The 25,687-nt window shown below is 35.0% G+C and overlaps 6 protein-coding genes and 1 pseudogene across 9 annotated transcripts; 5 read left to right on the top strand and 2 right to left on the bottom strand.

Moving 5' to 3' along the window:
- The first annotated feature begins 1,172 nt into the window (after positions 1-1,172).
- Positions 1,173-5,385, top strand: LOC103869144. The gene is made up of 2 exons (XM_009147205.3): positions 1,173-3,122; positions 3,219-5,385. The coding sequence occupies exons 1-2, from the start codon at positions 2,952-2,954 to the stop codon at positions 3,504-3,506; spliced, it is 459 nt and encodes a 152-aa protein (XP_009145453.2). The 5' UTR covers positions 1,173-2,951; the 3' UTR covers positions 3,507-5,385.
- On the top strand, positions 5,152-10,465 carry LOC103869145 (B3 domain-containing protein REM7-like). The gene is made up of 6 exons (XM_009147206.3): positions 5,152-5,249; positions 9,446-9,545; positions 9,597-9,797; positions 9,865-9,957; positions 10,051-10,345; positions 10,437-10,465. Exons 1-6 carry the CDS (start codon positions 5,152-5,154, stop codon positions 10,463-10,465), a joined length of 816 nt encoding a protein of 271 aa, XP_009145454.2.
- LOC103869248 (glutathione S-transferase T3-like) lies at positions 7,368-15,554 on the top strand. 4 transcript variants are annotated; one of them, XM_033291706.1, is made up of 2 exons: positions 7,368-10,345; positions 10,437-15,554. In XM_033291706.1, the coding sequence occupies exon 2, from the start codon at positions 13,894-13,896 to the stop codon at positions 14,740-14,742; it is 849 nt and encodes a 282-aa protein (XP_033147597.1). In that variant the 5' UTR covers positions 7,368-10,345; positions 10,437-13,893; the 3' UTR covers positions 14,743-15,554. The 4 variants fall into 4 exon arrangements, with proteins under 4 accessions (XP_033147597.1, XP_033147596.1, XP_033147594.1 ...); XM_033291705.1 differs by having other exon boundaries at positions 7,368-9,957; positions 10,051-15,554; XM_033291703.1 differs by having other exon boundaries at positions 7,370-12,484; positions 12,893-15,554.
- Positions 15,555-15,591: 37 nt separating this feature from the next.
- Positions 15,592-16,104, top strand: LOC103856898. The gene has a single exon (XM_033292679.1). The coding sequence runs from the start codon at positions 15,592-15,594 to the stop codon at positions 16,102-16,104; it is 513 nt and encodes a 170-aa protein (XP_033148570.1).
- A 1,470-nt stretch (positions 16,105-17,574) lies between these two features.
- Positions 17,575-19,424, bottom strand: LOC103869147 (annotated as a pseudogene).
- Positions 19,425-21,031: 1,607 nt separating this feature from the next.
- On the top strand, positions 21,032-22,727 carry LOC103869148 (APO protein 4, mitochondrial). The gene is made up of 3 exons (XM_009147207.3): positions 21,032-21,233; positions 21,422-21,699; positions 21,769-22,727. The coding sequence occupies exons 2-3, from the start codon at positions 21,434-21,436 to the stop codon at positions 22,496-22,498; spliced, it is 996 nt and encodes a 331-aa protein (XP_009145455.1). The 5' UTR covers positions 21,032-21,233; positions 21,422-21,433; the 3' UTR covers positions 22,499-22,727.
- On the bottom strand, positions 22,486-24,419 carry LOC103869149 (UDP-glycosyltransferase 71B1-like). The gene has a single exon (XM_009147208.3). It carries the CDS (start codon positions 24,362-24,364, stop codon positions 22,925-22,927), a length of 1,440 nt encoding a protein of 479 aa, XP_009145456.1. The 5' UTR covers positions 24,365-24,419; the 3' UTR covers positions 22,486-22,924.
- Positions 24,420-25,687: the final 1,268 nt, after the last annotated feature.

Consider the following 25,687-nt stretch of genomic DNA (forward strand, 5'->3'; position numbering starts at 1 on the left):
AGGCTCTAGTGTATATTTATTTAATTTATATTTGAATATACGCTCTAACACGTATCCGCTTTTTAATTTTTTTTTAAATTTTCGTTTCTACGCTTCTATACGATTCCGCTTCCGTGTATCCGTTTCCATTTACATGTAACATAGCCAATAAACCAATTGACCAATAGATGTATAGAAGTTTCTAGATGTAAATGGAATTCGGAAGACGCTTAGACAAGTGCTTCGTGAATAAGCAAACACTTTTCGTTTAATAAAAGTATTATTTAAATATTTTTCTTATTATATAAAGAATGTTACTGTGTTTTATAATTACAATAATACAATTTAGATTTAACGTCAATGGAAAAATACTGTGATTTTATAAATAATTTTATTATCTCAAATACTATTAGTTAAAAAGTATACTTAATATATATATATATATATAATTATTTTTTAATCTTTGTGAATATTGTCAAAATATCAAATATATCAATTTGAAAGACATAAAAAGGTTTATTATCGGTTTTATTGAAAATTCATCTCATTCTTTTTCTTATTTTCTAGTTATTTATATATTTAATGGTTAAATGCTCATAGAATTGCTTCTAGATGCAATTATTGCAACTTAAGTGCATCGTTAAAATAGTTACATTTACAGATATCCTGTATTGAACTTCTTTGAGTTTGTTGACAAAAAAAAAAAAAAAAACTTCTTTGAGTTTTTATTTGGTTTTGCATTTTTATTTTACGTTGAATTCGGTTTGGTTGATTCGAAGTTTTAGATTTTTGTTATTATGCTTATAAGTTTCGTTTGGGTTTTACTAGTTTTCGTCTATGTTCGGTTCAGTTTCTTACATGTTCGGTTTGGATTGGATTATAAATAATATCTAAAATTTTCCAAAAAAAAATATTTTAAAAAAATTAATAAAACTGGCAAAAATATCCAAAATATATAAATTATTTACAAATTTAATTAAAAACTAGTTAAACATACTACATAAACTAACTAAAACAGTTCAAAATAACAAATAAAACAAACTACAATTTTTTTTGAAAAAATACTCTAAAACATGTAAATTTTTTGCAACATATATAAAATATTAACATATTTAACTAATTTCATATATATTAGATTGTATTTGGGATTTTGGTTCAGGTAAAATTCCGATTGTACCAGACTTGTCTTTTGGTCCACATTGCATGTGCAAGAAACGTACACTACTCTTCTGCTGTATAGTAGTACATTTTTCTTTTTGACTGTCTCTCTTGCTTTATCATTTACTTGGTGAACATAGCAAAATCAATTTCACATTCTCCAGAACTTTTATAATATATCATATTAATTATAGTATAACTTAAATTTTCGTTAAAAGAAAAATATCATTAATTATATAACTTAAATTTTCATTTTAGTCGGTGAAGGAAGCAACCGTAAAAAACTGTTTTACCTAATGCAAATAAAAAAAAACATTTCATTTCTTTTTGAGAAAGTACGGTGTCGTTATTTCTTTTTCTTTTTTTTTGTGTGTGGTACATGACGCTTCGTCCGCATTAAAAAAAGAAAGTAAACCGTTCTTCGGTAATGAAATGTTAAATCACCGGTGATCATACTTTAGAGATATCTGAGTGTAGTCAGATTCGAACTCAACTTTTTTAACGACGCTAGAACGTTATGTTACCACCCGGCCACTAACGCGTAGTTTCATCCACATTGAATTCAAGGTAGATTCACAATTTAGAGTTAGTAAAAAAATTATCCTTCACTTCCAGAACTATAAGTTACCAAAAAGTATAAGATTAGACTACATAAGTTGAAGCGATAAACCTTAATTTTTCATGCGCATACAAAACACATATTACATTGCCGTCCACTGATGTTTTGTTCCCTTAGTTACATATCATATCATCATAATCTTCTCTGAGATTGGTCTACGGGGCATGGACGATATTAGTTTGCATTGCTTTGCTAAATCGGTTTTTTCTTTTGTAGACAAAATGAAAAAGTTGAACTACTGGAATTGGATTAGTGGCATTTGAACAATAATCCTAATACGGTGAATCTGCAATTCGATTTCCATTGATATCGTGGGAACTTATAGGTTAGTCGGTTTACTTTGGTCACCGAACACTGTGATTAATTCAAAAAAAAACAAATGAAAAAGTTGTCAAGTTATCAGTTGATAAGTAGGAAAAATAAATGTTTACAAAATAAAAATATCTTTTCATAATAATAATTGACCAAAATACATTTAAGAAAAGCATACATGCATTTAATTTTTTATTATTTTTGTTTCTCTAAGTATCAAACATGAGATGACAATGAACAAGGACGACTTATTGGAGACCCTTCGTTCTGTCCACATAATGACCCGTCCAATAAACGTATACTACATCTTCACTCTTTAGCTATATCGATTTTTCTTTTAACGTTTACTCCTCTTACGTAACGATCTCTATCTTTTTATCATTCTAGTGTTACTTTATCATTTATTTATGTGAATATAGCAAAACTAAAATCCAGACCCTTCTTTTTGTCCACATAATATCCCCCGTCCAAGAAACGCATGCTACTCTTCTGCAATATCGACTTTTCTTTTAACATTTACCATTCTTAAAGAATTGAAAGTACTAGCTAGATTCATATATTTCATAAACAAGAAAAATAAACAAAATATTATTCATTAAGTTGATATCTCAAATGTTGAGAGTCTCATTTAAAATCAATTTAAAATCAATCTTTTTTTATATTTCAGTGGAGTCTTTAATATTTAAAATGCTTATATAATAAAATAATATTTCCTCCATCTGTGAGATATCAAAAATTAACAATTTTAGGAAATGTTAAAATATTTGATTACTGGAAACTAGAAGAGGAGTTGATAGCTGAGGGTGTCTTGTTGACAACCGAACCTACTCACCTCGTCAACCAAATTCCACTGGGACCGAATGCAGCAGTTCTTAGAGTCGAAATGGTTTTTAAACCTAATGCCTATATCTGGAGACCTACACCTGAAATGACAAAGATGGGTGATGCAGTACATGGGACAATAGCGTGGCCTCTAGATAAGATAAGACTACCTGATCAAAATTCACCTACTGATCAACATTCACCTACTGAATCAAACAAGATATCCAATCAGGTAAGTTTGTAAATTCTTAGAAGGTGATTAGATATTGAATTGTTAGGTTGCCGGTGTTGATATTGTGGTGAATGTGTTTGTCTTTTTTGGTTTTAGAGTGGTGGTAACAGCACTAGTAGTAGCAACAAAGGTGGCAAACAGAAGGTTGCTCTCTTGGACTGTCATAACTTAGGACAGAGAGTTGCTTTAGGTCGTGTGTTCTCAACTGATCCAGCAGAGAAAGTGCATTTCGTTCCTTTAGGTCCCAATGCTACGAAGGTTTGGGTAGAGGTTTCCGAGTTCGATGGGGCTCGAGTGTGGAGGCCAAACTCTGAAATCGAATTCATAGGTGATGCAGTAGGAAGCACCGTGGCTTGGCCAAATGATAAGATTGTGTATCTCTAAGGATTACAATGTTGCTTTAGTGTGAACTTATAATGTAATCTCTAAGGATGTGTGAACAACTATGTAATATGTCTAAGTTGAATCTATGAAATTAATGTTTATTTATATAAGTTGATGTTTTGTTTCAAAATCCCAGAAAACGAATTTGTGTAAATTTAAAAATATAAATATATGAAAATTAAAATTTAAAATATATAAATATATTAACATTATATATACAGCACAAATGAAACTGCTATAGTAGTACATATATACATTGCACTTTGGTAACTGCTATAGTGGAATTAACTAAAACAAACAGAAAACGCTATTTATAAAATTAGTAATAGCAGTAAAAAAACGCTATTAAATAATATTTAATTGCAGAAATAAAAGCGCTATCGTAGCGGAAGAAAAGATAGCACAACGAAATACCGCTATTTAATGTCCTCGACCTATTATGACGGGCGATGATACAGCGCTTAACAAACCGCTATCCTATCGTTAGATAGCGTTATTCGTCCGCTATAAAAACGCGTTTTTCTTGTAGTGTAGATTCATATATTTCATAAACAAGAAAAATAAACAAAATATTATTCATTAAGTTGATATCTCAAATGTTGAGAGTCTCATTTAAAATCAATTTAAAATCTATCTTTTTTTATATTTCAGTGGAGTCTTTAATATTTAAAATGCTTATATAATAAAATAATATTTCCTCCATCTGTGAGATATCAAAAATTAACAATTTGATGATGGAGATATTCTTGCTTGATGCTATCTCTATCATTTTTTATCGTGTATGGTGAATATAGCAAAACTAGTTTCACAATGTTCCAAAATTTATAAAATATCTATTACCTGATTTTGAACTTGACATTTCATTTTGACTGGGGACGGCAGAGGTGGAGGAAGCAACCGTGTCCGTACGTAATTTTAGAACACCCCTAATAGTGAGTGTCATTAATGGTAACTTAAAAGTAGAATATTATTAATAATTTAATGTAACTTGGTTAATAACTAAAATTTTGATTAGGGCTTTCTCTCTCTTCTCTTCTCTTCTCTTTGAGAGAGAGAGAGAGAGATCTACAAATCTCATCCGTCTTATCACAATTCGATCTTCCAAAAGGATGCGATGAAACTATTTTTGTTGTTGTTTGACTGTAAAGTACTTTCAATCTACGGATCAAACTTGTTTCTTCGCTCAGGCGATTAACCTTTTGCATGGCGATTTTTGTAGTATAATTTGATCCATAGCAGAGCTTTGCTTCAGTTTTCTTCTTTGTCTCTGTCTGGATCGATTAATAAAAGTGTGAATAAGTTTTTTGCTTTCCACTTCAATCTTAGTTTTTATCCCGTTGATTTCTGGGATAAGGACCTTCTTCAACGCTCACTCTGATTTCTTACCAAGAGAATCAGTCTTCGTTCTACTTCAGCCATCTTAGATGTTAAGCGGAGCATCTATGTTGAAAATGAAAGATAAATTTGAAAAAAACTTTAAATCGCTTAAGAAGAAGATTTAGAAGTGTTAGTGTTCTCCAAAACGGCCCGGTAAAGGGTTTCACCTCGTCTTGATTTAAGTTTCCTCTGGTATAATTCTGGTGAATCAAGGTTCCCTTACTCAGTTATTTGAGGTTAAAGTGGGAGGCTACTGTATTTTATTGGAATGGTTGGATATGGCGGTGGAGAGCTAGAGCTTGAGAGGTGTGTTCGTGAAGCTTATGGCAGCGATGCTCAGCAATGCGGCCGTGATGGCCGCTTAAGGCATGTCAGACGCATGTCCAGGCGACGTGGCCTCATGAAGATCATTCGTCAAATTTGGAAAGTTTCTAGACATATCTTAATTGGGTTGTAATTATTTTATTTAGTAGGCTTAGCTTCTCCTTTGTTGTAATTAAAAGTCTGATACCAAATGTTGTAATTCCTAATAGGCTAAATCAATGAAATTTTCGTTGACAAAAAACACTAAAAAATTTGAATCAAAAAACACAAAATGAACTAATTATGAAGTTCAACATACTAAAAAGTATCTAAACTTTTTTTTGTTGAGGTTCTAAACAAAAACTCTTTCTTGTTCTCTTTCCTTTTATTTTAATTATTTTTTTAATATTTGGATACAATAGCAGAAACTATCATTAAGATTGTCCTTAGAGCATCTCCAAAAGAAACTATATAACTCCAAATATAGAGTTTTTTGCTCTCCAAAAAAGAACTTCAAAACTTCAAATTTGAAGTTTTGTAGAGTAAAACTCCAAATATAGAGTTTCACTTTTCAAAACTTCAAATTTGAAGTTTCATCTTTTTATTTGCATTTTGGTCCTTACAATAATACATCATATTTATAATTCTTAAATAATTTTTTGTTTATTGTTTTAATCCTTAAAACTTTTATATCTCATAAATATTTCAAATTTGTTTTATAAATTTAAGTTTTACACATGAAATTAAATAAAAAAATTTAAAACAAGATTTATAATATTTTAAAACTAGAATTAAACAACAAGAATATTACACAAAACCATAATAAAAACTTATTAAAAAGACACATGAAGACATAATTATTACTCAAATTTAAATATTATAACAACACTGATAGTCTGGTAATAATTAACCGAAGATGATTGTTGTTGTTATAATATTGTCCAAACAAATTTTGTATAACCGAAGATGATTGTTGTTGTTGCTCTTGATGCATTTTTCGCATGATTCTTTCTTGTTCAGATCGAATGTATTCACGAATATTAACATCATCGATAGAAGCTAAGTTTTTTAGCAATATTTTATTTTCTTCTTTTACTTCTTTAAAAGCTAATTTTTTGCTTCATTTTGCAGTCGTAATTCAATCATCTCATGACCTTTTTTCCTGCTTGTTGTACTTTCGTTTAAAAGATCAAGGATTTTTTCGTTTGATGATATCAAACTATCAGCAGCCATATTATGAGGATATCCGATTTCAACAATTTTTGGCTCGTAATCTTCAAATAAAAAATAAAGAAAAAATAAAGAAAATCATTTCTTACTTCGAAATGCACTAATTGATCATATAAGGGAGTATTATGGAAATAATTTTATAGAATAGTGTAATATTTGCTTGCAGTTTAATATTTAATTATGTATTTTTATTTATAATTTTATATTATAGTGTAGGATTTTTTTAATTAATATTTCTGTAATATTTATATATATGTACTAGTTATTTATAGAAGTTTTATGACTTTACATCAACTATGACAAATATAAGGACCATAGTGTAAAATATAATTAATTTTGAAGTTAGGTTTGAAGTTTTACTTTTGGAGAAAAACACATTAAAACTTCAAATATAGAGTTTTGGAAACTTAAAAATAGAGTTCCTTTTTGGAGATGCTCTTAGAACACCATTACTGGTGGTGTAGTATAGGGGTGGGCATTTTACCCGAAATCCGAAGTGGCACCCGAACCCGATCCGAAAAACCCGAACCGAAATCCGAACCGAAGTAGCAAAATATCCGAACGGGTATTGAATTAGGAGAGATTGGATATCCTAACCCGAACGGGTAATATCCGAACCCGAATGGATATCCGAAAATAACCGAACATATGATAATTAACCTTATATTTATAGTTTACATATTTCATTTTATATAAAATATTTATATTGATACTACACATACTTTAAATTCATATGATATACATACAATTACGTAGAAGATGATTTGCTATTCGCTTAAAATGCATGTCAAACTTTTTATTTCAGCAATTAACAAAAAGTTACATCCAAAATTTAAAAACAATAACCAAATTAATGTCTTTTTAGTTTGAAAATGTTATGTCCAAATCTATTAACTATGCAATCTATTAAAAATAAAAAATAGTTAAGTGAAAAGTTATATATTTAAATACAAGAAATTTGAGAAATGAAAATTTTCATTTTTTTTTCTTCAAAATCTAAATATCCGAACCCGATCCGAAATAACCGAAACCGAACTTAAAATACCCGAACCCGACCCGAAGTACAGAAATACCCGAACGGGTTCTACACCTCTATACCGAAATACCCGAAAATCCGAAATACCCGATCCGAACCCGAACGGGTACCCGAACGCCCACCCCTACTGTAGTAACTCCAAAGAGCACCTCATCATTTTTATATTTATATTTTTTGTTTTGTAAGTAAAATTAAATAGAAAAATATATCAAACCATATAAAAATTGACACCTATCATTAGAGTTTCTTACATTGCCAACATAGTTTCTTTGTAAAGGATTGTCTCCCAACTTTATTTTGTCTCTCTCTTGTTTTCTTAATTTTTGTCAATCTTTTTTAAACAATTTTTTAATCTTTTATATGGAGAAACATATGGAGAAACACACATCTATTAGATCAGCTCCACTGAGAGTATTCAAAGGAGTATCTAAATAAAATAAAAAATAAAAATAAATGTAAAAGAAAAAAATTAAATCAAAATTATAATATCCGGTTCTCTGAACTCATCTCTTTAGAATCCATAGAATCTGACACTTGTCAATTTATGGTTGGCTAATATTATTGTTAATAAAACCAAAAATACCTAAAATTTTAATCTTAGTTATATGCATTATATGATATTAAAAATAATTTTACATTTTTTGTATAAATCTTAAAATAAAATTAGATATCTAACAAGATTCATTATTCATAAATTAAAATAATGTATTAATACTACTGTAAATTGAAATGATTGAAGTTTATGCAATAATAGTATATTATTTTTTAATTAATGTAATAGTTAAAACTATAAATTTCAAACTAAAAATATTATTAGGATTTGATACTATTATTAATTATTATTATTTCTTTTATTATTGGTATTATTATAAATAATATATATAAATAAAATTAACTAAATAAATAAATAATTTTAAGTATAATTGCATATGTTTAAATTTTATTTAGATTTAAGAAAAGTTTTCAAGAATATTTTTTCTAACTTATATTACATTAAAATAAAATTAAAAAAAAATCATCATATAATAGTGATGAGAAACTTAGTGGGTATCTTACCATTAGAGATAACAATTTTAGTATAGTTTATTAACCTAATTTTTACTTAACATAATATTATCATATTAGTTAGATACTTAGAGCATAATTAATGTGAATCTCTTAGAATATGGTTTTTAGCATAATATAAGAAATTTCTCTTAGCTTTTAACTAAGAAAAACTAAGAAACGTCTTTTAAATAAGAGATATAAGACCATCCGCATTAGCGGTTTATAACAGGTTCGTGGGCTCGAAATCTTAGGCCCGGTGGATTTAAAAAAAAAAAGAAAAATGCTATTAGTTTGATGAAACGGGCCTTGCGCATGAACCCGTAAGGGGCGGATTTTGCCACGCGGCGTACGCTGGTAGGTCAAGCGTTCCGCGTTGACGAGGAGGAAAGTCGGGCCACGTCGTGTTTCTTCTCATTTTCCCCTTTCTCTGAAAATACTAGGGTTTCACCGTGAGAGGCGACTTTTCGTGCGACGACGATTCCCGGCGATTTTCTCGACGTAATCGACGACGAGCTCTTCTATCCACGAGCGTAGGTGAGTACCTTGTAGGTTTATAGCTTTATTGGGTCGATTTCGGGGTGGGAAGCAATTATTCGATTTTGAAAAAAATTTGGGGGTTTCGAGCAAGGGATATAAATCGATATAGGGGTTTCGATTTTGTGATGGTGGTTTGTTTTAAGGTTCATTTCTTTGGGATCTAAATCGAATTGTGAAAAAAAAAATATTGGAGGATTAGACCTTTGAACCGAATTTTTGACATAGCAATATAGATAGCATCAATGGTTACTAGTCGATTAACAGCTTCAGTATGCTTTCTTGAATGGAAAAACAAACCACATTTTTGATTTCTATAGTTCTGTGGTCTTGTGTGGTCTATAGTAGTTGGATGCCATTTTTTTAAATTGGAACTCAATTAATACATGTAATTGGAACTCGATTGTTGCAGATGGAAACTCCCCGAGAACCTCATTTCTTCAAGCCTCTTCTTCCTGGTTTTCAAAGTGGCGTGGTATTCTCAGTTCTTGAAGTCTATTTTTCCTTATTTTGTATGTTGGTATTTATGATTTATGTTTAACTATTCCTTCTCTTACTTGCAGGCAATACCACTTGACTTCTACTCAAAACACATACAAGGGGCTGAGATCAATAAACCATGGAAGCTAAGATCGGACGCTTCGGATCAAATTTGGGAGGTGATCCGAGAAGGCAGGACACTCACCAAAGGTTGGAAAGAGTTCACCGAAGCACATGATCTTCGAATCGGTGACATTGTCATCTTCAAACACGAAGGAGACATGGTCTTTCATGTGACTCCTTTTGGTCCTAGCTGTTGTGAGATTCAGTATACATCCTCACATCGTTAAGGAAGAAGCCGACGCGGATGATGCTCCTACTTTCTCATACGACTACTGCTTCTTGGCTGAGGTTACTGCTACAAATCAAAAGGACGACAAAATGGTGAGTAAAATTTTGACTATGTTACACACAATATTTAGTTATTTCTTTGTTTGTAGTACTGCTTCTTGGCTGATGTTATTTCTGTGTTTGTAGTTTCTTCCTGTGGAAGCTATGTGGTGTGGTGCTTTGAACCAACAATGCAAAGAGGTCAAACTTGTCAACAAGGAGGGAAAGTCATGGACTGCGAGCTTCGGATTTAGCGAATCAGACGGCGCATATTACATCAGCAGAGGGTGGAGAAAGTTCTGTCGTGATAACAGATGCACCAACGGAGCTTTGTTTGTGTTCAACGTGGTTGGAGACGGGACGACAACTCCATTACTGTGTGTATGTACGGAAAGGAAGGAGTGTACTGAACTACTGATCAACCACTTCAGCAGAATCGATGGTAAGTCTTCTCATTTGACTTGTTTGTGTTGTCTATATCTTCAATGTTACTACTTTGCTTCTGCTTTAACTTGTGTTCTCTTCTTCTACAGGTAGCATTGCTTCTACCTCACGAAATTAGATGGCTCTTTTGCGGTCTTTCCTCTCTATCATCTTAACTTGTTTCTTTTTGTTTCATTAGCAACTTATCAACTTATGTATTTCGGTTTGTAAAACTTGAATGGTTTTTCTATGTGAACTTTTATGCTAAGTTAAACATTCTCGAACAAGAATTCCTTTGTTGAATGCGTAGACTGATCATCGAACAAAATGTTTCTATGAATTGAATTTAAGTTAAGAAACAACGTAAATTTTTAAAACATAGCTTTTCTACATCTGAAAACACAAACCAAAATATTAAAACATATCTCGAAAGCCAAAACTTAAACTCCAAAACTCTAACATAGCTTTTCTACATCTGAAAACACAAACCAAAATATTAAAACATATCTCGAAACCAAAACTTAAAATCCCAAACTAAAACATAGCTTTTCTACATCTGAAATGGCACTCTTTATCCCGATGATATGTTCGAGATTTAGAGAATCATGATCGTTTGAAAGCTGATTTAGTCGAAAATATTTGGCAAAAGTTTAGTTTCTCGTTTTATGTAATCTACTCTTAATGTATTGAATAAAATGTTTTCATCAATTTTATAATATATTTTAATATTTTATTCATGAATTCTGAATAATTTTTAATTTAAAAAAATAAAAAAATATTATTATTTTATTCCTATGAACTCTTTCTTCGGGTTCACTAATGCAGAAAACAACAAATTCGGGTTCATAACTGTTCATGGATCCACAAAAAAATATTAAAAAAATTTGGTGAACCCCAAAGTGGGGTTCACCAATGCTCATGCTAAGAGCATCCGCAATGGTGAGTCTCACCATGGAGTCCTTAGCATTATTATAATAATTTTTTTTTGTTTGAATAGTTAAGGATCCTAATCCAAAAGGTATGTCCAATGGTGTTCTCCAATTTGAAGTCCTTAGGAATTAAAAAATAATAATTTTTTGTATAAAAGTGAAATTAATTTTTTTTATAAAAGTGAAATTAATTTTTTTTTAATTGCATGATTAAATATAAAGATACAACATTTATTAATCTTCATTCACCAAATTTGTTCCAAATATTTTTAATTAAATCATTTTTCAATCGTTGATGTAAATGCTTATCGTGAACATCATCCCGAATGCCGAGCATATTATGGATATTTGTAGGCCTCTCGGTATCCACCCGTGAACTTCTGCTGCAGTCTCCTTCTTCAAATTCATATAGATCGTACCGAATGTACCCATCTCGTTCGTTTTCGACTATCATATTGTGTAGTATGATACGTGCTCGCATAATCTTCCCTATCTTTTTTGTCCAATGAAAGAGACGGATTTTTCACAATCACAAATCGAGCTTGCAATACTCTATAAGCCCGTTCCACATATTGTGTAGGTCTCTCTTTAGCTAATTTCTTTTGCTAAAATATATATTATATACTACTTTTTTGTTGACACAGAATTTCAAAATTTACTAGAAGTAACGAAATCGAAACTCAGTTGCTTATATTTCTATATTGCGCAAAATGTTACCCTTTAGATTGTGTGTTTTCGTTTTGTGTTGGAGTAAACAAACCATTATATTTGAGTGATTAATCTAAACGTCCTACACAATTATATAAAGAGAAGTATATGTGTATTTACCTTCACAATCTAAACTTCCGACTTTTTTTCCTCCACTACGAAACACAAAAGCCTTACATCCATTCACAAGTAGCCACGTACCATAAGGATCAAGTCCTAAAATTCCTTAGAGCACCCGCAACCGTGGATTTTGATCAATCCTTAGACCAAATCCGTAGGATTAGGGTATTAAAAAAATAATATTTATGCTTAATGGAGGAAGGACTGGGCCGTCGCGAGGGTTTAGACGGATCGAATCCTTAGACACGTGGCTTCTTCTGAGTGGGTGCGTGGGCTATGCGTTTGGGTGGGGTCAAAAAAAAAGTCATTTTCCATCGAAACCGAAAAAAAAAAAAAGTTAAGGAGAGAAAGGCGATTTACAGGCGATCTCTCTCGATCTCGCTCCCTCGGCTCCAGCTAAGGTAAATCGAAGCTTTAACTCCTAGATTTCTTGATTAAGATCACTCTTCATGTTCTCTGTTCTCTATTAAGGGTTTGGTGGTGTGGTTTCGACAGAATTTAGTTAAATTGAGAAATTAGGGTTTGGAAAAATTTTGGGGATAAATCGTTATTTCTTGTTTATGGATTGTATCGGTCTCGGATATCCTCTTTGTGTCTATACGGATTGAAACAGGTTGTAGTTTCAAGCGATTTGCCGTTTCTTAACTGTTTTCAATTGAAACCTTTTTAGTGATATTGTTATCTTATATGTGTTCGAATTCACTTTGTTGATGTTTTTTTCGTTCCTTCTAGCCAGTTTGCTTCCTTCTCGTCAATTTGCTTTAACTCTAGTGGTTGTTTAACTCTGTCTGTTTTCAATTTCTTTTCAGGTTTACGATAATGGGACAATACAGTTACAGCCAGCCATCTTCATCATCAAACTCTCAAGACTTAAACTCCCTCCTTCAAGCCGAAGCAGAGATGTACGCGGCTGAAGCTGAGATAAGTCAGTGGAATGCAGAGGCCATTCACAACGAACCATCACCAGAGGGTGATGATGGAATCCCCAGGACATGCTACTGTGGGTCGGAGCCTGTTCACAGTTATTCCCAAACTCCTAAAGATCCATACCGACGGTACATTACGTGCCCCAATGCTGATGATGGAGACTGCCACGTCTGGAAATGGTGGGACGTGGCCGTCGAGGAGGAGATGAGGGACATTCAGACGGAGCTTAGTGAGCTTAAGGGTGAAGCCAATGAGCGTGAGCAGAAGCTGCTCATCCTTGAGAAGAGAATAGGCGAGCTTACAAAGAAGAAATCAGGAGCTAAGCTAATGGTCTTTACCATAGTTTTAGTAGGGTTGGTGTTACTTATAAATGTGCTAGGTTAGTTTCTTTAATTGTTTCATCTCTTTTAGTTATCAAATTTTATAGTTTGAGAAAGTTGATTGTTTGTTCTTCTTTTTCAGGAAAAATTGAGAAGGATTCAAAGGAGTGGGGCGTACCAGCTATGTTTCTTTAACGAGGTAATTTTTTAACTTTCTGGTGTTTTAACTATTGAAAACTATTAGTGGTGTTTTAGAAACCGGAAGGAAAAATAGCTACAAAACTTAAGTTGATAGCTACGGTTGCGGGTTTACTTAGTCAAAGAGTTAATGAAACTCAATTGCTTTCCACCCTATGAGTTGGTTTGATTTGATGTGCTTTTATTGGTGTAGAATAGTTAAAAAACTTAAGTTGCTAGTAGCTACCATTGTACTTTACTTAGTAGAATAGTTAATGAAACTCAACTGCTGTGGTGTGATTGCTTTTAATTAGTTAAGTGATAGAAGGCTTATTAATAAGCCCTCTGTGTCGCTAGTAGAGTGTCACAGAGAAGCAATTGAAACCATGGCTAATAACTCACAAAGTTTTACTAGCTTTCTCCTTAGTCAAAATACAGTTGACCTTGATTCACCAGAACCTTTTTGTTTCGGTAGTCAAGGTCCTGATGTGTCTGGTAGCGAGGTTCCTGTTGCGTCTCCTGTGCTGTCTGGTACCGACGTTGGTGCTAAGTCTGGTGTGAATTCTAACCCTGAGAGGAGGAAATGGACTCTAGCAGAGGATAAAATCCTTATTGGTGCTTGGCTAAACACCAGTAAGGACCCTGTGGTGAGCAACGAGCAGAAAGCCGGTGCTTTCTGGTTCCGTATAGTTGAGTACTACAACGCCAGTCCCCTCCTCGCTGGGACAATACGGAGAGAACTAATGTCTTGCAAGCAGAGGTGGGCAAGGATAAACGGCGACGTTGCCAAGTTTGCTGGCTCCTATGATGCGGCTCTGAGGGAGCAGAGAAGTGGGCAAAACGATGATGATGTGATGAAAACGGCGTTAGACATTTTCTTCAAAACGTTCGGCTACAAGTTCGCCATGGATCACTGCTGGAGGGAGCTGAGGCACGACCAGAAATGGTGCTCCTTATATCCGGCAAAGGAGAAGCGCAAACAAGCTGTGGAGGTGGATAGAGAAGAAGAGCAGTTTGTCGATCCAGAGGTTAGACCACCAGGGGTAAAGGCTGCGAAAGCTGGTAAGAAGAAGAAGAGTGGCAGGGAGGAGGAGTTGTCGCAGCTACAGGGGGTTTTAGAAATTAAACAAAAACTGTCAAAACAGAAGCTTCTTGATCGTTTACTCGCAAAAACAGAACCTCTCTCTGAAATGGAAATCAGTCTTAAGCTCAAACTAATGTCAGAAATGTTATGATCTTTTATTAATCTTGCTTTTTAGGTATTATAACTATTTTGTGTACTTGATCACTCTGTTATTTGATCGAAATTGATATTTTTTAAAATGCTTACTAACTCTTGTCACTCTGTTTTGACAGGTTGACGCATGTGGGAAGGAGTCACGGGTGCATTTGGTCTGTAGCTCTTGTGGGAAGGAGTCACGGGTGTTGCAGGAGCCACGGGTGTTGTAGGAGTCACGGATGACTCTGTTTCCTTTAGTATAAGTAGTAGTGTTGTAGTTGTCTCTGAGAGTTTGTATTAATCAACTCTCTTTGTTTTCCTCGGAGCTGTTCTTATCTACCACTGCACTGAAGTTTAGGTAATCTACTCTATTTGTTTTCAAACTTGGAAAAAAAACGTGTATCCTCTATATTTGAATGATTGTCTGATCCCTTCTAGTATTTGCTTGTTCGGACTAATACCATCTAATAATATTTAGAAATTCCTTCTAGTGCACATTTGAACCATATAGAGTTTCAAATGACTATGATTGATACGTTTTAAATGGTATCACGATAATGAGTCTACACGTTTTAAATGGATGTGAACATATAATAGTTAGAAATTCAGTTGATTACGATCACGATTATGAGTCTTGGGTTGTAGTCTTACTTGAAATTATTATTAGCCTGTAGCACAAATTTGATTACGAGTCAAACCAAACCAATAATGAACTTTAATGTGGAGTAAACCAATGAAACCAATGTTGAAATTTAATGAAATTTGATTATGTAACATTGCCCTTTTGTTTAAAATAATATTTTGGTTAAAACTATAATAAAAATGTCTATCCAACTTATTTGTTTAAGATAATTATTTTCTAGAAATGTCATCATCTTCATCCGATGAAGTCGATGCAAGATTGGACGAAATTTGTGATGAATACGTGGAAGAAATATACAACGACATAGTGGAGACCCAAACCATACCACAAAGGACACGTCAGTATGTTGAACGACACCGCGAAGGAGGACAAGACCAGTTATGGAATGACTATTTCAGCGAAGATCCGACATTCTCGACTGCAATTTTCAGACGCCGTTTTCGCATGAATAAGAATTTATTCTTGCGTCTTGTTCATGGCCTAGAAGAGTACTTTCCATTCTTCCAGCAAAGAAGAGATGCAACCGGGAGATGGAGTCTTACGGCACTACAAAAATGTACTGCTGCTATTCGACTGCTTGCTTATGGTAATGCGGCTGACACCGTTGATGAATATCTCCGACTTGCTGAGACCACTGCACTTTCGTGTTTACATAATTTCACAGACGGAATTATACAATTATTGGAAATGAGTATCTACGACGACCCACACCGGAGGATCTCCAACGGCTATTAGATATTGGAGAGAAACGAGGGTTTCCTGGGATGGTCGGGAGCATTGATTGTATGCATTGGGAGTGGAAAAACTGCCCAACCGCTTGGAAAGGACAATATGCACGTGGATCGGGAAAACCGACAATTGTCTTAGAGGCGGTAGCTTCTCACGATCTTTGGATATGGCACGCCTTTTTTGGTCCTCCAGGTACCTTAAACGATATTAATGTTCTCGATCGATCTCCTGTTTTTGATGACATTTTACAAGGTCGAGCTCCGAGGGTAAAGTACATGGTCAACGGACACACGTATAAGTTGGCGTACTACCTCACAGACGGTATATATCCAAAATGGTCGACATTTATCCAATCTATCACACTCCCACAAACTCCTCAACATGAGTTATTTGCTAAAGTTCAAGAAGCAACCCGAAAAGATGTGGAGCGGGCTTTTGGAGTTTTGCAATCTCGATTTGCAATTGTTAGAAATCCGGTTAAAACATTGAACAAAGAAAAGATAGGGAAGATTATGAGAGCCTGTATCATACTCCACAATATGATAGTCGAAGATGAACGGGATGGATACTCTCGTATTGATATATCTGAATTTGAAGAAGGAGACGCCTCCAGATGTTCAGAGGTGGAAACCGAGATGCCAACAAATCTGAACAATATCTTTCCCACTCGGAATGATCTTCGTGATAGGCAAACGCATGAAAGATTGAAGAATGATTTAATCCAAAATATTTGGAATAAATTTGGTGATGAAGATTAACAATTATTCTATATTTATGTAAAATTTTTGTTTTTATGTTTAATTAATGTATTTTAAGTTTAATTATTGTTTTAATGTAAATTTATTGTATTTTTATGTTAAGTTATGGATTAATTAATGTATTAATTAATGTATTTTATGTTAAATTAATGTATTTTTTGTTTATTTATATTTCACTAAAATAAATATTGTTTTTCCTAAGGATTCTAAGGATCACCATTGTACACACATTTTTAACAAGAGTCCTTAACTATTCAAAAAAAAAAAAAAATTATTACTTTAATAATCCTATGGACTCCACAATGGGTGCCACTATTGTGGATGCTCTTAGTTACGTTGCAGTCTTTAGTTTTATTAAACAAAGTATTATTATTATATGTGTATTTACCTAAGATTAAGCTCTAAGGACTAGTGATGTTACTCCGTAAAATCCGTATTAATCGTGTTCAGTGAGTATTTAACCAATAAAGTTGCTCTGTGCTCTTTTTGTTTCGTTGTACGAAAAGCATAGTGTAATTTTTGTGCGTGTGTGTGGCTCATGATGTGTTTTGTCAACGTTGAACTTAAAAGATACTTTTATTGAAGTCCTCAACAGAATCCCACGCATCCAGGACGACTCAGATTACGAAACTGCATTACTGCAATTCTCTATGCTCTGTTAAAAAAACTGCAATTTTAGCTTAGCAGATCACAAAGCAGAGGTTAAAATCTAGAGAAATTCATGCCAAAACATCTTCCTTGTAATGTTTAGTCACTACTGAATTTTTATTCTTTAATTCAACCTTATCCAGTCACAAACATATGGACGAGCTCCTACATAACATTTTCAACCACGTCTTGGATAAACTTCTTCAAAGCGGCGTTCGAAGATCCACCATCCATCAACGCCACGTGAAGCTTATCGCTCATCTCTTTAACCTTCTTACGCATCTCGCTACCCTGCTCCATCACGCAGTTAATCCCACTCTCTATCTCCTTAGCCGTCACCGCCTCCGACCCCCCCCAATATATTATCTCTCCGGTAATCTTTACGTATCTCCGCCGCCAAACCAACCTCCTCCACCATTTGAAACGCGTTAAACTGTTGTTCCGCATAGATAGGCCAAGCTGCTGTCGGAACACCGAACCAAAGACTCTCGAGAGTCGAGTTCCATCCACAGTGCGTCACGAACCCTCCTACCGCATGACTCTTAAGCACATCGACCTGTGGAGCCCAACTTATGATCTTTCCAATCTCCGCAGTTCGTTCAAGAAACCCCTCCGGGAGAACCTCCTCCAAGTTCGTGAAATCTTCTGGAGGAGATGGAATTATCTTATCCTCCGGTGAAGCACGACGGACCGACCAGAGGAACCGGTGGCCACTTCGCTCAAGAGCAACAGCGGTTTCTCTCGTTTGCTCCTCGCTGAAGCCTCCCATGCTTCCGAAGCAGAGGAACACCACCGATCTTGGCGGTTGCTTATCTAACCAACGCAGAATCTCTGTTCTCTTCTCATCTTTAGAATCATTACCATCAGTTTTAAGGTCCAAGATAGGCCCCACCGGGTAAACCGGAGGAGTAGAGTTACTGTCGGAAAAAAACTTCAACGCTTGAGGTTCCATCTCCGCAACGGAATTTACAATAATACCCTTTGTTTCTCTCAAAGTCCTAGCTCGACTCAATATATAAGGAAACCATTCTTTGCTTAACATAAAAGAAGGCAAACAGTTTGCCGGAAAAGGCCGAGTAAAAGTGGGAACTTCAAACTCAAACTCAGCGTCTGAGTTATTCAGCTCACTCACGTCCAGTTTCTTCTCATCATAAAGAGACTGAACGTGGAACTGTAGTCCAAGATACGAAGCGTTCGACGTGTAGAAGAGATACGTCGGGAGGTGAAACTCGTTGGCGATGTCAGTCATGGACGTGCAGAACATGTCCACGACAATCCCAGCCACCTGCCGGCGCTGGGAGAGTTCGGACACGGCTGCTCTGACGTGTGGTTTATAGCTGTTGATGTAAGATATGAAAGTATGCTCGGTTGATTGATCTCCGGGAGGGAGGAGGCAGTAGCTGAGGCGGTTCTGGGACTCCGGGTAAGAGGAAGAAGCATGTTCGGAGACTCGTGAAGGGATGACGATGAGAGTGACGGATATGCGGTCGTCGCTGTCTACGAGAAGCTTTGCCACTGCGGTCGTTGATCGGAAATGGCCGATGCCAGGGGAAGGTATGAACACGAGCTCGAGTTCCATGACGTCTACTTTGAGTTTCGAGTTTTTGATATGAGTTGTCAAAATGAAATTTGTGGCTTTTATCGAAGGTTTGTGGTTTTCTTTTTGAACTGTAAAGTATGGCCCCATTTTGTTATAGTTAATGTTAAACGTGTTTAAAGAAAAAAAGAGCAATTTGTTAAACTTGTCTTAATGTACTTTTTTTTTATTAGTGAATCTATATTTTAAATTTATTGTATTAATGGTAAAATAAATGATAGTTCAAACATTTATAATAGAGCAATTCTCTTGAATAGTTTTTTTTTAAAGTTTTTATCATAAAATAACTCTTAAAAAGTGACTAAAATAGCTTTTTTATTTTGAAATTTTTCATTTTTAAAAAAAATTTGAAACCCTATCCTCAAAACTTCACCCCTTAACTCTAAACTCTAAATATATATTAAGTTCAAATGTACTTTTAACCTTGAATAAAAAAAATTTTGATCATTTTTTCATTAAAAGTTATTTTTGTGACAAAAACTTAAAAAAATTATCTTATGAAATTTCTCTTTATTATAATATGATTAAATATTTAAGTAATAGTATTAATTATACCAAGGAATAATCTGAGCCTGAGTGCAAAATAACAACTTAGCAAGTATGAGAAAACCATCAAAGCTAAATAACAATAATTGTAATAAATGATATAGGCTGTTTATGTCGAACTGTATATTACAACATTATATGCACCATCCGCGTCCATACCCCATAATTTATTTCAAAAATAGAATGAGAAATGAAATATAACAAAAAATAAAAAATTACTCTATTTAAATTGTATGAAATTTAACTGAAAATAAATGTTTTACGTGTTGATGAATATACAAAGCTTATCACTTCTAGATTTAGAAAAATAATGAATTGTACGAGATTCAACTAAAAAATAAATGTTCTACATGTGATGAATATACAAGGAAGCTTATCACTTCTAGATGCAGATGTGAAGTTTTGATTCGTGTGATGAAGTACGTAAAAACCTTTCATTTTTCGAGATGAATTTTGCAAAAGTTTATTTTCAATTAGTGAAAATAATGTCAAACACTGGAATTGAGTGACCAGTTTTAACTATCCACGTAGAATAATTTCGACACAGTAAGAAATTATTCCTAATTTCACAACTAGACATATACCGAGAACACAAAAATTTAATGGCAAACAAATTTGCATGAGGTGTTCGGAATTGTTTTTCGGCTTGTTGTATGTTGATTATGTTTCACCGGTTTCGGCTTCCGAATAAAGCATTAGCTGATTGTGAAAAGTCCAATTTAATTTGTCTTAACGTATTTATATTTAATCAGTGTTTTGAAAACTGGACTGAATTGGTCGATTAAATTGGTTCAATTGTAACTTTTTTATCTCGCCAAGTACGTGTTGGTTTCAAAATCAGATTTGAGTTGGACTAATAAAACCGGCCAAAATCCTGAAACCGTTAGAACCGGTAAACCAATTTTGTTGAAAATATCAATTTTCTAATTCAACTATTTTTAGCAGTATTTCGAAAACTAGACCGGATTGGTCAGTCGGACCGGCTCAACTATAAATCATTTAATAAGCTAAATATGATTTAAATTAAAATTTGAATTTTAATTAAACCGGAAAAACCCGATTAAACCAGTTATCCAGGTTGAACCATGATTCTTATGTTTTGTCAGTTCATTTCTAAACATTGTGTTTAATTAAAGAATATTTATTGTTAAGTTATTGAATTAATGGTAAAATAAATATTGAAATATTACAAACATTTATAATGTGTTACTATTAAATAAATAATAAGAGTAGTATTAATAATACTAGTAAATAATTTGAGCCTGAGAAAAAAAAGTTATGGGAAAATCATCAAATCTAGAAAAAATAATCATCAAAGTTAAAAGAACAATAATTGTAAGTTGACAAAAAAAAAACAATAATTGTAATAAATGTTATACTAGCCAATTTAACAGGATGCTTTGTTAGAGATATAGGCCTCAACCGCTACGGCCCATATGTAGTAAATCAATGGGTATTATAGATTTATCGTCGAATCTCCAGATCCGTCTCCGACAAGTTGATCTTCTTCGTCACCGTCGCCGTCCCTCGGTCAGCTTCGATTTGTCGGAAAACAATTTTCAGAATATTAGTTTTCGATTTATCAGGTACAATTTGGAGCATACTCTACTTACATTCGCTTTTGTTGTATGCACGATATGAATCCGAGTTCTGCTCGTTAATGCTGTCTCTCCGTTGATATTGATCATAAGTTGTTCGACGAAATGCCTTCCCTTGTTTGTGACCCATCGAACTTCTTGTAAATGTTGTCTTACGTTACTGATTCATTTTCTAGATTAATCTTGCTATGTCGCATTGGAGACACAAAGTGTGGCGACATTTGAGCTCATTTCATGGAGCTAGCTACTCAACAAGGCCTTCAAGAATCAACAAAACAATGCTCAACGACCTTAGAAGAATCAGACCAATGATCCAAAGAAGAATCGAGAATCGAGCAAAAGATTACCCGATTCAAGAGATTGTTCCTGTGGCTAAAGACATCCTCAAAGCCAGACAAAACCTACTCACTAACGTCACTGTTCTTCTTAAAGCGTTTCCTGTCTTGAGATGCAAGTAAGTCTTTCTTCTGCTCTGTTGAATCAAGAACTCTGTTTTGATAAGAAAAAGACTTAAAACTTTCAGGTTCTGCTCAGAAGTGTTTGTTGGCAAAGAAGGGCATTTGATTCAAACGTGCCGTAGTTATATACGGCGCGGCAACAACAGGCTACATGAATGGGTTCCAGGCTCTATAAACGATGTACTTGTCCCCGTTGAGTCCTTCCACTTGCACAACATGTCTCAAGGTGTTATCAGACACCAACAGAGGTTTGATTATGACCGTGTTCCCGCCATCTTGGAGCTATGCTGTCAAGCAGGAGCCATCCATCCTGAAGAGATCTTGGAATATGCGAAAGTTCATGATAACCCGCAGATCTCTGATGAAGATATCAGGAGTATACCCACTGAAGACCTCAAATACGTTGGAGCAAACGCTCTAACGGCGTGGGAGAAAGTTAGAGCTGGTCTGAAGAAACTGTTGCTTGTTTATCCTTCTAAAGTTTGCAAACGGTGCAAAGAGGTTCACGTGGGACCGAGCGGTCATAAAGCTCGTCTGTGTGGTGTGTTCAAGTACGAGAGCTATCAGGGGACTCATTATTGGGAAAAGGCTGGTGTGAACGATTTGGTTCCTGAGAAAGTCGTGTGGCACCGGAGGCCTCAGGACCCGTTGGTTCTTGTGAACGAAGGGAGGAATTATTACGGACATGCCCCTGCCGTAGTGAGCCTTTGTAGCCATGCAGGTGCACTTGTTAGCAACACAAGATATGCTTGCGAGATGAAGCCGCAAGGTTTATCGTATCCTCTTAGTAATTAAATTCCAAATCATGAAACGTAGAGAATTATAGTCTTGTGTATTTTAGCTGGAACCAGCTGGTTCTCGTTCGGTTTTGGTTTATCTTAGAACCATATGAAGCTAAACCGAGTCTTTATACGCTGCATGTCTATTGAATATTGTTATCCTGTAGTCTAATAGAATCGACTCGTTTTAACTTCACATGATATATTTGGCGTGTTGATGCCTTTGTCTAAGCATTATTTTTTTATTCGTGACAGTTTTTCTCGACTCCCATGTAAACTTTAACGACATTGTTATTGACAAATTACACTAATTCAAGAATCCTTGCCATAACTGTTGTTTCTTGGGACATAAGTAATTGGTTACCGGATAACACTTAACAATGACATTGATACTAGTAATTATCCCATTTAAGATATGTCCTTATTCACTCCTCCATGACCATCAAAATACATTATTTGGAATGTTTTCGACCACGTCCTTGACAAACATCTTCACAGCAGCTTTGGAAGATCCACCGTCCAGCAACGCCGTGCGGAGCTTATCCTTCATCTCCTTGACCCGCTTCCTCATCTCACTATCCTGCTCCATCACACACTTGATCCCTTTCTCTATCTCCTCGGCCGTCACCATCTCCGGCTCTTCCAACAAAGAATCTCTCCGATATTCTTTCTTAATATCCACCGCCAAACCAAGCTCCTCCACCATTTGAAACGCGTTGAACTGTTGCTCAGCGAAGATAGGCCAGACCGCTGTCGGAACACCAAACCAAACACTCTCGAGAATCGAGTTCCATCCACAATGAGTCACGAAACCTCCTATCGCATGACTCTCGAGAACAGCTGTTTGTGGAGCCCAACCTATTATCTTCCCGATCTTTGCGGTCCTATCTAAAAACCCTTCCGGGAGAATCTCCTCCAAGTTTTTGAACTCCTCGGGAGGAGAACCATTCATGTGTCTCAAATGAGAAGGGCGTCGGAGTGACCAAAGGAAGCGGTAGCCACTTCTCTCCAGCGCCACAGCTATTTCTCTCACTTGTTTCTCACCGAACCCTCCCATGCTTCCAAAGCAGAGGAACAACACTGATCTCGACGGTTGCTCATCTAGCCAACGTAAAATCTCCGTCCCTTTCTCATCTCCATCGTCGGTTTTAAAGTCCAAGATTGGTCCCACCGCGTATACCGGAGGAGTATTACTCTTCATGTCGGAGAAAAACTTTAGCGCCTGAGGTTCCATCTCCCCAGACGAGTTTACTAATATACCTTTAGTTTCTCTCAACGTCCTAGCTCGAGCCAAAACAGATGGGAGCCATTCTTTGCTTATCATCACTGAAGGCAAGCACCTTGCCGGAAAAAGACGAGTGAGAGTGGGAACGTCAAACTCAGCGTCTGAGTTCTTTAACTCGCTTACGTCGAGCTTGTTATTGTCGTAAAGAGACTGAACATGGAAGAGGAGTCCTAGAAAAGAAGCGTTGGACGTGTAGAATGTATAAGCCGGTAAGTTAAACTCTTCCGCGACGTCTATCATGGACATGCAGAATATGTCTAAAACAATCCCCGCGAGGCGGCGCCGCGAGCCAGATCGTTTAGGAACGTTCTTAGTGAGTTCCAATACGGCGGCTCTGACGTGTGGTTTCTGGCTCTCTATGTAAGAGATGAATGTTTGCTGAGTTGTTTGATCTCCTACAGGGAGGTGAAAATATCGGAGACGGTCTAATTCGGACTTCGGGTAAGAAGAAGAAGCGTCGCTGGAGAACTGTGAAGGAATGATGATGAGAGTGATGAAAATGCGATCGTCGCTGGCTACAAGAAGCTTTGCCATCGACGTTGTTGATTGGATATGGCCGATGCCTGGTGAAGGTATGAACACTAGCTCTATCTCCATGACGTTAAACTTTACTTTGGTTTAGATTTTCGAGTATGATAGTTTTCTTAAGGAAACGTGTGTGGCTTCTAGTTATATATAATATAAGAAAGTAATAGTCATACTTTGTGGTATGTTGTTGATCATCTTTACTCTCAGAACTATATTAGGGTATAATACCATTTGCTTATTATTACAACTTTAAAACACAATAGTTTAAGAAAATATGAAATATAAGACTTTCAAGGCTATTAATACTTTAGATTTACCATACTTTAGATCTACCATTTAAAAAAAATTATGTGAAAAGTGGTCTAAAAAGTTATATGAAATACAAGGCTATTAATACTTTAGATTTACAATTTTAGATCTTAGTATATTTAAAAACAATTATCTAAAAACATAAAACATTTAGATTATATTATTTATGGTATTAAACATTTTCTGAGATGGTACAACACATTTAATTGGGTGTTTTGTTAAAAATAGGTCCATATTGTACGAGTTTAAAATTTATAGCGAAAAAAAGTCATGAGTTTTTTTTTTGAATAATCCGGTATATCCTGACCTCCATCGAAGTGGGTCCAAACTAGCGGCGAGTATCTGTAACAGCTTACTTTATCAGCCGGATTATGCTTCAGTCACCAGACGCTGGGAGAGCCCAAATGTTAAATTTTGCCCCTAGTGCCAGCGGGATTCGAACCGGGTCCGTATTGGAGCCGAAGCTCCCTCGAGACCGTGGGCCGTCCTCCCTTGGTTAAAGAATGGAGTGTCTAGAGAAAGAAATAGTCAGATTATGACTTTATCTGTGAAACTAAGTTTGGAGTTTAAGATGTTTTCTGAATCACTAGCTGCATAATAAAGAGTTAAGACTACTTAGATTCTTCAGCAGCAAAAGAACAAGTTGTTATTAGAAGAACCCACACGTACTACACTTGCTGTTATTTGAATGAAACCTTGACGTATTCTTAAAACTTAAGAAGCAAGAAACTAACCTCACTATTCTAGGACCACCTTTAAACTTCGACATTAGCTGATATATTCTTTCTGTTCCAACAACTCTAAAACAAAGTCAGACAATGAATTTTTTCTTCTTCTTCTTTGTTTGTTTCAAGTCTCAATAAGAAGAAAACAGGAAATATGGTCTCATGGATCATAAGAGACCAATCAATGTGTGATCATGAAGTGGCTGCAGCGCTAGTTTGATATGCAATACCAGAACTGTTTCATGTACACATCTGATAACTACGGTGTTTGTTCTGAGATGGTTTCCAACAACTTTCACCAGTACAGCAAAGTGAATAGAAACTGACAAAATGTGGAAGTGGAATGAATACTGCTTCT

This window comes from Brassica rapa, chromosome A05 (assembly GCF_000309985.2).
Source record: "Brassica rapa cultivar Chiifu-401-42 chromosome A05, CAAS_Brap_v3.01, whole genome shotgun sequence".
Lineage (NCBI taxonomy): Eukaryota > Viridiplantae > Streptophyta > Magnoliopsida > Brassicales > Brassicaceae > Brassica > Brassica rapa.

What these genes read in the sequence shown, in the direction of transcription:
- LOC103869144 (XM_009147205.3), top strand. Translation starts at nt 2,952, where the DNA reads ATGGTTTTTAAACCTAATGCCTATATCTGGAGACCTACACCTGAAATG. An exon ending in CAAACAAGATATCCAATCAG is followed by an intron (nt 3,123 to 3,218) that starts GTAAGTTTGTAA and finishes TTTTGGTTTTAG; the next exon opens with AGTGGTGGTAACAGCACTAG.
- LOC103869145 (XM_009147206.3), top strand. Translation starts at nt 5,152, where the DNA reads ATGGTTGGATATGGCGGTGGAGAGCTAGAGCTTGAGAGGTGTGTTCGT. An exon ending in AGTCTATTTTTCCTTATTTT is followed by an intron (nt 9,546 to 9,596) that starts GTATGTTGGTAT and finishes TCTTACTTGCAG; the next exon opens with GCAATACCACTTGACTTCTA. An exon ending in CCACTTCAGCAGAATCGATG is followed by an intron (nt 10,346 to 10,436) that starts GTAAGTCTTCTC and finishes CTTCTTCTACAG; the next exon opens with GTAGCATTGCTTCTACCTCA.
- LOC103869248 (XM_033291706.1), top strand. Translation starts at nt 13,894, where the DNA reads ATGGCTAATAACTCACAAAGTTTTACTAGCTTTCTCCTTAGTCAAAAT.
- LOC103856898 (XM_033292679.1), top strand. Translation starts at nt 15,592, where the DNA reads ATGTCATCATCTTCATCCGATGAAGTCGATGCAAGATTGGACGAAATT.
- LOC103869148 (XM_009147207.3), top strand. Translation starts at nt 21,434, where the DNA reads ATGTCGCATTGGAGACACAAAGTGTGGCGACATTTGAGCTCATTTCAT. An exon ending in TTTCCTGTCTTGAGATGCAA is followed by an intron (nt 21,700 to 21,768) that starts GTAAGTCTTTCT and finishes TAAAACTTTCAG; the next exon opens with GTTCTGCTCAGAAGTGTTTG.
- LOC103869149 (XM_009147208.3), bottom strand. Translation starts at nt 24,364, where the DNA reads ATGGAGATAGAGCTAGTGTTCATACCTTCACCAGGCATCGGCCATATC.